At 39.7% G+C, this 13103-nt stretch overlaps 1 protein-coding gene across 1 annotated transcript; it reads left to right on the forward strand.

Annotated features, from left to right (window-relative positions):
* Positions 1 to 8822: 8822 nt before the first annotated feature.
* On the forward strand, positions 8823 to 12713 carry LOC131969941 (extracellular calcium-sensing receptor-like). The gene is made up of 9 exons (XM_059331170.1): positions 8823 to 8936; positions 9208 to 9502; positions 9658 to 9744; positions 10009 to 10278; positions 10433 to 10639; positions 10739 to 11014; positions 11294 to 11518; positions 11603 to 11726; positions 11800 to 12713. Exons 2-9 carry the CDS (start codon positions 9236 to 9238, stop codon positions 12711 to 12713), a joined length of 2370 nt encoding a protein of 789 aa, XP_059187153.1. The 5' UTR covers positions 8823 to 8936; positions 9208 to 9235.
* Positions 12714 to 13103: the final 390 nt, after the last annotated feature.

Raw genomic sequence — 13103 nt, forward strand, 5'->3', positions numbered from 1 at the left:
AATCAACACTCAAATGCATCAATCAAGTTCAATAACTCTTTTTGAATTGCAGTAACAAACAAAACTGAAAGCAATAAATAAAAGTGAATATATATTTGTTTTACTATATTACTATACTATATTATAGTTAGTGCTGTTGTTGTCTAACGTTTTCACTTCTTTACGATTCCTTGGGATTTAAAAATGAAAAAACATGATATCAGTGTTTTGTTTCTCCAAAGGTCATACTTATCTGTGACTTGATTTACTGGAAGTCACCTCGGGATGAGGCACCACTCTGTTAAACAGAGAAAAAATAGGCAATTCAACTAAATCAATCTCATAGTTACAAAACTATAAATTTTGAACTCTGATATAATACAAACTAACGTCATAATTATAACCAAATATTGAAGCATGTTGAATGGTTGAAGTTATTTGGAATTATTTTCATAGAAGTGGTCGGCATCACTAATACATATACAACATTAAATGGACGGCATGTATATTCCAAAAAGCATTTATTCATAAAAAAGCAAAGTAAAGAAAACAAAGCACACAATGTCTAATCTAAGTAGGCTATTTACAGGTAAGTGTGTGAGAGAGCGTTTGAGTGAGAAACCACCTGAATTAGATCAGAGTAACAACGTGGCTTCAGACAGAGTCGTAAAACCATAGACAAAGGTGGTGGAGGTATTTGAGTCCCTCTAGAGGTGCATGTCTGTGTAAGAAAGTCAATTTAGAGTATATTGAATATGATTGCATTTGCTGGTTGTGGTTGCAGACTGGTCGCTGCTGTTTTTTTTTAAGTTAAGTGTTAGATTGAAAACAGTTGAGAGACCTTTTCTCTTGTTATCTGGGCTGACTGCTGTTGTCGTAAAGTTTCTGTTCACTCCAGGCGGCAACGCTCTGGGTCTGAGCAGTGAGGCAAACCAGGAAGTGCCTTAAGCTGCATTCTACCAAAAATTCCAACAGGGGGTGCTGACGGCTGCAAAAGCATTTCCGTCCATTCATTTCAATAAAAAATTAGAAAACTTCTCACTTGATTTATTACCTCAGAAATGGTATTTAGGGCAACACTATGGTCTCAATCGCTAGTAAACAGTGTTAATTGTGTAATTAATGGTCCCATTTAGAAGAAAATAGAAGATGAAGAATCATATGATTTCGAGTGTGGCTACCTTTGATTGACAGGTCACTTACAAGATGAGCCATCATCAGAAGAGAAGCAGAACAATGTGTATCCACAGCATTGTGTCAATATACACTGTAAATAATCGCTGTGAAATCTACAGTTATTAGGTTCACGGGGCAATCACACCGAGCACTGGCCCCTACAGCAATAGAGAAATCGCACTATTGTTATACTTTGGATTTTTTCTTCTTCCTCTTCCGGACGCAATTTCGTCCCTCTACTACGCAGGACAAATTATTTATCAAAATATGCAGTTTGATGAGGATCGGTGTGCTATTACTTTTCTCTATGGAATACGAATTTTTTGCGACGTAAGACCATGATCATTTTTTGAGAAATTCTGAGATTATAATTGGTGTGTATTGCATGGAATGTTCGTGTCACAGTGTGTGACATCATCCTGCAGTGTAGAGGGAGAGAAAAAAATAAATTTGAAAAAAAAAAACTGCGCTCCAGGCCGCAAATTCCACTCTAAAGAAATAATTTATACATAGAAACATAGGAAAATTTGTCTTCTCACTCACAATTCTCAGGTAAAGCTGTCAGAGTTATAGGGCATAGGATGCACAGATCCGCCACCAACATGCACCAACAGCCCCATTGACTCCCATATTAAAAATGCAGGAAGATTTCTGTAGAAGAGCATATTTAACAGTTTTTCAGAGTGCTCTTAAAGAGCTATTTCTTCATTTTCCTTCACAAAAAACATATGTAGCTGCTCAGGAAGAACTCATGACGCTCAAAGTGAAGTCGGATCAATGAAAGGTATTATTGTTTTGCCTAAAATGCTTTCTGTTCGAGGCCAGAAATTCCAGTCTGTCGACCTCTGGCTGCTGTCACTGTTCTGGCACATTGTACAGCAGCAGTTTATTCTGCTGATTGCTCTGCTCTGATTGGTCGACCCCAATGCCTTTGATGTGATTACAGTTACACGCACGCATGCACACACATGCGCGCGTAAGTGTGCACACTCCTCCAGATACACATGCTTCACACACACAAACACACACACACACACATGTAACTTAATGTGATTTTAGCTACACACACACATGCGCGCGTAAGCGCGCACACCCCTCCGGATACACATGCTTCTCACACACACACACACACACACACACACATTTTGAGGTTAAAGGGCATAGGTTGCTGTATAAATAAATACTTGAAAAGGAATGATTGTTGTAGGTGTGCTCCTTGTATATAATATAGTATCATAACATTACTAGTATTAATTGTTTGAAATCTCTGAAGAATCTCATCATAGTGTACACACACCGGCATTAGCCCCCGTGGCCCTTTCAGAATTTCCCCAGAGGAAATTTTCTAGTTCACTGTATTGTACACAGTTCATCACTGTGTTTGATTTTTACAGTATAGTGCTGTATAATTTACAATAAAGATCGGTCCATGTGACAAAATTACAGTAGTCAAAGCATTTGTGACCCACACAGAATATGTGGTCACATTTTCTTTTGAATGTGTTATACTGTATTCACCCTATATACACTCAGGTGATTTAGTTAAGTAAGTCTTCCAAGGCTTTTGTGTTAAAAACAACTACATTACTGCTGACAGCAGCAGAGCGCTTGAAGTACATGGACCTTAACGCTTGCCGTACAGAGACTACTGTAATTATGCAGCTGCCGTAAGCTTGCCATTCTGGCAGGACCGACCAGATGAACGGCAGCAAGTTTCCTTTGCTTCATTATTTCTCCTGTTTTACAGGTTAGTAATGTGTACCAAATCACACAAGGTATATAGGACCAGAAAGGCGCCAGTTTGTATGTTATAAGCTTGAGATTAGTTATTTTGAAGTTTGTGTTCTTGCAATACTTGCTACGACGGCCCTGCTGTTTAGAGTGTGGGTAATGGCAGACACTATTTTCCTGTAACTCAGATTTGCTCCAGTTTTGTGTTTATAGCTCTTGTACACTTGGTCGGTTTTATATTTTGGGTGTTTTCTGTGTATTCTGTTAACTGATATATAGGGATGGGTACGGAATTCGGTACTTTTATAGGTACCGACCAAATTCCGTCAGTACTACCGAGTACCGATTCATGTAAAATCAAATGGTACCATGTTTCGGTATCTAAACAGAGTTAACTTTAAACTGATCATTGAGTTCAACCTGTTTTCATTTGGCGTCTTTGATTAACAAGCGTGCTGATGATCACACTATTTTTTATTTACCTCCTCGTCTGGTCCTGTCTGCTCACCGCGGCCACTAGCTGCTGTCCTCTTCCACCCCGGCGCAGAGACGAACAGCCCGGCTCTAAGCCTGCTAGCCGCCAGCTACTATCTCTCCAATGTCTCTACCCGGGCTTGGCCTTCGTCTGCCTCCAGATTGGACCTTCCTACTTACTCCGTTTGTTCTCTCCAGTCTTCTGTAGACCAGACATTAACAGCTAGCTTTTTTTTTTTCCTCCGTGCACTTGCAACCTGAGAGCGCTCCTCTGCATTCTTTGATAACACTGCAACCTTCATGTTACAAAACCGACGTTCACTCAACAATAAAGCACTGCTCATCCTGGATTTTATATTGTTTTGATATATTTTTTAAAGTTTATATTTTGAGAAATAAATATGTTGAATTGAAAAAAATAGATTTTATTATTTAACAAATTAACATTTATTACCACATAAACAAACGCAAAAGTAACGAAAATTGGTACCGTTGAGTACCGATACCGATTCCCAGGTACCGGGTATCGGTAATGTATCGGTTAAAATGTGAAAGGTACCCATCACTACTGATACATGGCCTATGTTGGTCTGAGGTCATTACTGTTTTTACGGTCGTTACTCTCTGAATGTAAATCTAATGCTAATGCTAATATTGTGCCTGACAACATACAAGGTAGCTTGGTTTAAAGTGAGAATGGCTACTGTAATTGTTAGTGATTACAGCACTAATAGATAAAAAGAAAGGTTGATATCCCTTCAAAGTAAGTAATCATACTGTGATATGGCATGTGTATTGATTTCCTCATTTGTTTATGGGTTATCATATATTTTGTTAATTTTCGTTAAATTTGCATGGAAACCAAAGACAAACATGTTAAGTGAATAAGAAATGAAGGCAAATCATTTGGCAATGTATTTATTGTGAAGATAAAGTATTTGACATTTTATTTTATGTTATTTTATTTAATAAATTCTGGCAGGACCGACCAGATGAATGGCAGCAAGTTTCCTTTACTTCATTATTTCTCCTGTTTTACAGGCTTATATTCTGCCAACACGCCCTGCTTTGTGGGGCCTGTAACGCATTACTGTGGAGAAAAAACACAGTAGACAGTGTAGTACTATGAAAAGTAAAGTAGACTACTGTATTTTTCCATTTTTATTATAATTTTGATCAGAATCAGTCCTATACAAATGCTGTTTGAATAATTAACTTAAAGTAAAGTTTTTCATGCAAAACACAGTATGGAAATCAATTGTAAAACAGTAGATTTATTAATGTTACCTTGATAATATTATCTTTAGTGGATAGAGTAATTACTTGCGATTACTTGTTATTTCTATGAAAAGTAATGATGAATTACATTACCCATTACTTCATATAATAGTAATTAGTTACTCAGAAAAGTAACGTTTAAAAATAATTTTAAATATTTGCTTCAATTAGCTTATTAATGTGTAGATACACATATTTTAGTGTAGGCTACCTTCATTTATTTTTCTTCATATTTTTTAACACATCATGATGACATTTGCCTAATGTCATTTGCCTACTGAGCTGACCTTGAAGACATCATAAACAAGAGGCGCCAATAATGTTCTGCACCTGCAGTTCTACCAGCGGTAAAAAAAAGCTCTTCTACTTTTAAGTTTGTCTTCTTGTATGCGTCGTCAGGGATTCACAGTTACTACATCTGACCAGACGGCCCCTTTTAAAAGTAAGTTAATGAGTAGCCTGGCCGGAGACCAGATTCAACCGCGTTTTAAGTATTTTTTGTTGTTGCTTTCTTTTCTTCTGCTGCGCATGCGCACGGGAGACAACTGATAATTATTTATTTGCAATCTGTTGGAGAGGGGTCACCACTGTGAAGCCGCTGATCAGCCACACAACTTCCAGCAAAGCAGTAAGTACAATTTACTAGCAGTGAAGACACATTTGTTTTCGGGTATTTCATTTATCTGTGCTATAGGCATATCTGTGCTTCCATTGTTAGGCTGTGTTGAGCTACAGGTACCCAGATAGCATAAATGTCCTGATATAAAATGTCTTATACATGTAATGTAACTGTATCCCACATCGGACAGCTTTTGGCTAACATTCTATCAAAATTTCACATTAACTACTAATATAAATGATCATGTAATGTTTCAAATTAATTAAGTGGTGTGAAATTAGAGTCTAACTTCTTATCTTTAACTGGTGAATTAGCCGCGCGCTAACTGATCCCACATTGGACACTTGGATCTCCTCGCTGTAAAACAATGGAGGCTGCTGAGTTTTTCAGGGGAAATTGGATGTTTCTGGGTAAGCCATATAAATAACACTGTTATCAACCATCGTTATCAAAACACCCAGGCCATACAGTGGCACCCAACGCGCCACCCGCCAACTCAGCGGCACCCCTCGCTGCCTGCTGTTTGTGCGGACAGTTAAACCGTATATGTCCAACATCTCCACATTAAGAACATTTAATCTGTCCTGTACTCACGTACACCATATACGAGCCGTCCCCGTGTTTCACCCTGAATGACAGCTCCAGGGTTTGAGAGTGCGAGTCCAAGAACATGAAACCCTGCCTGTGCAGAGTCTGAACATGCTTCAGTTTGGGATCCTTACATCCAAAACCGACATTTTTTAATCCATTGACAAATTGACTGAACTTTCGTAGCTTGTTCTCTATCAGCTCGTTCGGTATTCGGCAGGACTCTGAATAGGGTAATCCGTGTTGATGGTACTGACAATGGGGAAACCTGCACTAACAAGGCCCTGGTGAAAACGGCACTTTCAACAAGTTGCTGAACACGCATCTCATCCTTCAGGAACACAACAACCGCGTTATCATCCTGGATGCATACAGCAGATTATCATGTCCTACCTGTTCCCCCGCAGCCAGTAGAACCTCTTCAACACTTACAGTACCATCAAGCGGGACACTTGGGGTGTTTTCCCTACAGCCTAATACCCAGAATGAGGCGGGTCGCACTCACTGAAATGCCGCTAATTTGAATATGAGCCGTCCGGATCGATCTTTTGACAGGACTTTTTTTGTCTCTGTTAAGCCTGGTTGCTGATTGGATAGAACGCTAAGCAGGATGTGACTTAGTACTTGACGCCACAACAACACATGCCATTTGTGAAAGCCGGCGAAGCACTGTTGCCAACTTAGCGACTTTGTTGCTATATTTAGCAAGTTTTCAGACTCCCTTATTGATTTTTCAAAAAAGCGACTGGCGACAAATCCAGCAACTTTTTCTGGTGTTATTGGTGGCCGTGCTGCGCCTACATGTACCACGACCCCGCCGCCCTGCAGAGCCTGCTCATCATCTCCACCTGCGCCCCCCCTGGTCCGTAGGCCTGGCTTTTGCACATCCTCCTCCTCCTCCACACAGCACCCTGACCCACTGAGTTTTGCCGAAGCAGTGAGGAGAACAACAGGACCAACCCTCACCCCCCCTTGGTACAAAGCTAGGGTGACCAAGCGTCCTCTTTTGCCCGGACATGTCCACTTTTTACGTCCTGTCCGGGGCGTCCGGCCGGGTTTTAGAAATTCACGAAAATGTCCGGTGTTCACTGTTTTTCATAGGACCAGTACACGTGCACGTAACTTGACCGGCGCTTTGCACACAATTTTGCGAGACTTAATTACCAAGAGGCTGCCTTGTGGGCGGGTCAGCGCCGCGCACACACACACACACAGAGAGACAGAGAGCAGAGCAGACAGAGGGCAGATCGAACAGCGGAGCAACATTGCACGGGAAATGCCGAAGCGTAAGTGCAGCTTCACAGATGAACTGCAAAAAAAAATTCCGACGTACCGTCCCGGTCGGGACAGGTGGGAGGCGGAGTGCACCGTGTGCAATGCTGGCACATATGTCTCAGTGTCTAATAAAGGTGCTGGAGATCTCAAAGCTCAAAGCTCAAAGACAACTAAAGATGAAAAGTATAGATCCTTTTTGTTTGTTAAGTTAGTATCTTTGTGAGACTCTTCTATTATTTATCTTATTGCAGTTATTAAGAGATATATTGTTGAAGCTAGATTTTCTAACAGAAGAGTTCATATTTAGAACATTATTTCATATTATTTATTCATTTATTTGAAAAGAGTCTACGAGAGCTATTATTTTGTTACAAGTTTTTACAGATTTCATTTTATTTTATTACAGAACTTAATTTTGCACCATTGAAGCATAATAAAGCATGTTCATCAACCTTTGAGAATCCTGTCTGAATTTGTGTCTCGAGGCCGTGCCGATTGTCCTCTTTTTTGGAAATCAAAATATGGTCACAATATATAAAGCAAACCTTGTACACTCAATACAATTATTCAGAAAAGGTGAATTTTCAATTTGGCTAACCCTAACCCTAAGATGATAATTATCCTAAAGCTCTCCCTCTGCCTGCCAATGTTGCTGCTGCATCTGTAATGTGACTTACCTCTCAGCAACCACCACCACAGAATCCACCTGTAGGCTCCAACGGTGGAATTTTACTATCACTCCTCAATACCTCATGTAACTACCTGAGGAATGATGAAGTCGGAGCCTAGATGCCTAATCTAATATGTTCTGCTGTTGCAACGTACTGTATAATGTGAGTTGTCTGACTGATCTGATCACATGTAATACCTGCCAAGTGCAATGGGTGCCGCATGCAAGAAATCTTCCGGATAGTTTTGATGAGGCTAAATTCATCACTTTAAGCATGCTGATCTCCTGTGCTGTGTGTTAGCCCATCTCCTATTGAGAGGATAAATTCACCTCCTTCAGGTGAATTTAGGCCCATGAATGAATGAGCTTTCAGACCTTTTAAAATATCAAAATTTATGATAATAACATCCTTACACTTATGCTTAGTTTAAGTGTATACTCTGATATCCTCTATGAAATATTTTACGTTATATTTTAAGTTTTCATTGTCTTTAAGGTGGGCTTGAGACAACTTTTTTCATTCACAAGCAATTATTTTAGGAGTAAGCCACACACGTTTTTTTAAGCAGAAACACAAATATGGCACATACTGACATAAGCAGAAATTAAGCACAAGTCAAGCTATCCTGGTAAATTGTGTGCTCTTTTCTCACTATAATTGATATACTGTATATATTTCTGTTATGTATTCCTGATATATAAAGAAAACATATCCATCATTCCATTAAATTCAATATTCTTTACCTAATTTCTATTGTGATTATATTTCTGTTGTCCTGCCCACACTCCTTGCCATGCCCTGATAGGTGGAATAAAATAATAAACAATGACGAAATGGACCAAATGAGGATATCATACATCAGAATATAAAATAAAGCAACCACACATTAAGATTGGAGACAGGGGTGAAGAGAGGACAGGCATTATGGGAGCATTTAATAACATATACTTAGTCTTTTGTGTCTACCTGTTCTTGTCTAAATCTTCTTCTCTCTCCTTATCTTGTAAATTACGGAGACAATTTCATCTCAATGGGTTGCACAAGGCTGGCGATGTGGTTTTTGGTGGGGTTTTAAAGATCCATTACATCCCAGTCTTCCCTGAGAATAAATTCACTTCAGAACCACAAGAACCCACCTGTGAAGGGTAAGTTTCATATGCATACAGCATGAAGCAGAAATATTCAGTCTATTCAAGATATATGAGCAAAAAAAAGAGAGAGATCTGAGATAAGTGTCATATGTTGTAATATGCATCATAATTAGATGATGAAATGTATTTACTTTAAAATGCAGATGTAAAATATAGGACATTTTCATACAGGATGTTTTGATAACATGGTAATGTGAATGGGATCGTTTTAATCTTGTATTCTCACAATATTTTCAGTGGCTCAAAAATACTTTTAATGTTTTAGCTTTAACACTCAGGACTTCAGGCAGGCCATGACAATGGTCTTTGCTGTTGATGAGATCAACAGAAACTCCAATCTGCTACCTAATGTGACTCTGGGATACAGTCTTTATGATGACTGTGGTGCACTTGTAACTGGATTTCGTGCTGCTTTGGTGCTGGCCAGTGGTCAAGAGGAGCAGTTTTTGCTGAAGAAAAACTGTTCTGGGACGCCATCAGTTGTTGGGATTGTGGGTGATGCCTATTCAACAGTTTCTATGGCCATCTCGAGTGTGCTGGGTTTATTCAGATTGCCCATGGTGAGCTTGATTTTCTTTCTGTGATTTCGATAGGTCTTTTATGAATTTATAAAGATGTATAAATGGTTGAAATGAGTCAAATTGTTCAAAGCGGTCTATTGACTTTCCTGAGATACTGTAGTTTGCATGTGTACATACTGTATGTCTCTTTTCAGGTGAGTCATTTTGCCACATGTTCCTGCCTGAGTGATAGGCAACGGTTTCCATCCTTCTTTAGAACAATCCCAAGTGATGCATTCCAGGTAAAAATGTAATAAAAATAATTAAAATGCATATATTTTTACAGAAAGTATAGCATACTTGAATTCAAGCTCCTGTGTTTGGGACATGACAAATTGCATGTTTTGTGCATTAATACTTGAAATACATACATAATCCTTTTAACACTGTCACATTCTTTGTTCCATTTAAGAAGTTGTTTGTTTTTGTGGAACCTGTTTAGCAGGTTTCCTACTGAAAGATTACTCCAACCTTTGCAGTAATGCCTCCACTCTGTATCCACTCAGGTGCGTGCCATGATTCAGATTCTGAAACACTTTGGCTGGACTTGGGTCGGCCTTCTGGTCAGTGATGATGACTATGGACTCAATGTTGCCCGATCCTTTCCGTCTGACCTGGCTCAGTCTGGTGGAGGTTGTCTGGCATACTCAGAGGTTTTACCCTGGGACAGTGACTCAAATAAACTCAGGAAGATTGTACATTTGATAAAGACATCAACAGCTCGTGTGGTCATGGTGTTTGCTCATGACGGCCACATGTATGAACTAATGGAAGAGGTTCAGACCAGTTTTTATGTTTCCTATAAATGCTTATATGTCACTTTATGCATGTTGACAAATCAGGATTTTCTTTAAAAGTTATATTTTTAAAATATATTTGACTTAAAAACATTATAAAATAATCTTTCTTTTCATATGAACCAATGCACAGGTGGTGAGGCAGAATGTGACAGACCGGCAATGGATAGCAAGTGAAGCCTGGACAACAGATACTGCACTCCAGACGCCCCATCTCATGCCCTATTTGAGAGGCACTCTGGGCATTGCCATCCGTCGAGGAGAAATAGCAGGACTAAGAGACTTCTTCTTACAAATACGTCCTGACCAAAATGACAACAATATCTATGGAAATAGCATGGCAGGACTTTAACCCCTTACAAACTGATCTAAAATTGCACTATACTGTATTTAGAGAGAGGTTGTTTTTTAATAGTGACTTTTTAAAAATGTATTTCAGGTGACACAGTTTTGGGAATACACGTTTCAGTGTAGATTTGCACCACCTCCAGCAGGTTGGATGGAAACTGGGGGAACACTATGCACTGGACAGGAGGATATTGAAAATGTGGAGACCGCGTTTTTAGATGTTTCTAACCTCAGGTCTGAGTACAATGTGTACAAGGCTGTGTATGCTCTGGCATATGCTCTTGATGACATGCTGCACTGTGTACCAGGAAGAGGGCCTTTTAGCAGGAACAGCTGCGCCACTCTGCAAACAATGGAACCATGGCAGGTGTGATATCAATTTACACTCCACCTGTTTATGCTTTGAAAAACAACTACTACACCTTGAGGTACTTACTAAAAAAATGATAGAACAGTTACATAGGTAAGCTGGCTATTAGGAAGAAATGGTGAACTTAAAAATATTTAAAACAAGAAACAGAGAGAAAAAAATCTTGTTTTGTATTGTGATGATGATGACTGGCTAATAGGCAGCAGCCTGCATTTCAGAGGGAAACAGATTGGCACAGTCTCCTGCTTTTTTATGTTTTCTTTTGTTTTTTTGCAGGTTGTACATTACTTGCAAACAGTCAACTTCACCACACCATTTGGTGATGAAGTGTCTTTCGATGAGAATGGTGATATATTACCAGTATATGATGTCATGAACTGGCTGTGGCTCCCTGATGGACGAACAAAGGTTCAGAATGTGGGTGAGGTTAAAGAGTCAGCTGAAGGTGGAGAACTTAAACTTGATGAAGACAAAATCTTCTGGAACTTTGAATCTAAAGAGGTTCTTCAGACCACTTTACTTATTTGGACTGTAGATATAAGCAGAGTATTGAAATAAAGAATGACAGATTCTTTCTTACAACAGCCCCCCCGGTCAGTGTGCAGCGAGAGCTGTCCTCCAGGTACCCGCATGGCCAGAAAGAAAGGGCAACCTGAGTGCTGCTTTGACTGCATCCCTTGTTCTGAGGGAAAGATCAGCAATAAGACTGGTTGGTTTTCAATTTTAAACATTGCACTTTGGAGATATAAGTATGAATTTCAACACTTCCCTTATTTTCATAGACTCCATGGAGTGCACCAGTTGTCCAGAGGACTTCTGGTCCAGCCCCCAGCATGACCACTGTGTTCCTAAGAAAACTGAGTTCCTCTCCTACCATGAACCTCTGGGTATCTGCCTGACAACTGCCTCATTGTTGGGCACATTTATCTGTGCTGTTGTTCTGAAAATCTTCATCTATCATCGCAGCACACCAATGGTACGCGCCAACAATTCAGAGCTGAGTTTCCTGCTCTTGGTGTCTCTTAAACTATGTTTCCTTTGCTCACTACTGTTTATGGGTCGCCCAAGTCTCTGGACATGCCAACTGAGACATGCAGCATTTGGTATCAGCTTTGTGCTTTCTGTCTCATGTATTCTGGTGAAAACCATGGTGGTTCTGGTTGTGTTCAAGGCCTCCAAGCCAGGAGGTGGAGCCAGTCTGAAGTGGTTTGGTGCTGTGCAGCAGAGAGGAACAGTTCTGGTTCTTACCTGCATTCAGGCAGCAATCTGCACTGCTTGGCTTGTCTCTGCTTCACCAGCTCCTCATAAAAACACTCAATACCACAATGACAAGATAGTTTATGAATGTGTAGTCGGGTCCACAGTTGGTTTTGCAGTATTACTTGGCTATATTGGCTTATTGGCTATCCTCAGCTTCCTGTTAGCATTTCTGGCAAGGAATCTTCCAGACAACTTCAATGAGGCCAAACTCATCACTTTCAGCATGCTGATCTTCTGTGCTGTGTGGGTGGCCTTTGTTCCTGCTTATGTCAACTCTCCAGGCAAATATGCAGATGCAGTGGAGGTATTCGCCATCCTGGCCTCCAGTTTTGGTCTCTTGGTGGCTCTATTTGGACCCAAATGTTACATAATTCTTTTGAGACCAGAGAGGAACACAAAGAAAGCAATCATGGGTCGGGGAACCGCAAAGTCATAAAACACTTAAATTTGTCAATCAAGCTTAACAAGCCAGTTTGAGTTCCATTCAACAAACAGAACTGAAAGCAATAAAGAAATGTTCATACATATTTGTTTTACTTTATTACTGTACTAGTACTGCTGTTGTTGTCTAATCCCTTCATCTTTTTTTTTTCTTTTTTTGTTTACAATTCCCTGCGATTTAAAAGATGAAAAAAAACATCATGTCTAGCTCTAGTTTCCAACACTCACAAACACATGCAAGTAAAAACATCCCATCTCAGTCACTTTACACAGCAAATTTGGACTTCAAATAATCTCAATAAATGTAAGTCATGGCATCAAACACCCCAAACCCACAACCAATCAAATTAAATGGCAATAACCTTCCTCCAACAGAGGAGTTCAC

Source organism: Centropristis striata, chromosome 4 (genome assembly GCF_030273125.1).
Source record: "Centropristis striata isolate RG_2023a ecotype Rhode Island chromosome 4, C.striata_1.0, whole genome shotgun sequence".
Lineage (NCBI taxonomy): Eukaryota > Metazoa > Chordata > Actinopteri > Perciformes > Serranidae > Centropristis > Centropristis striata.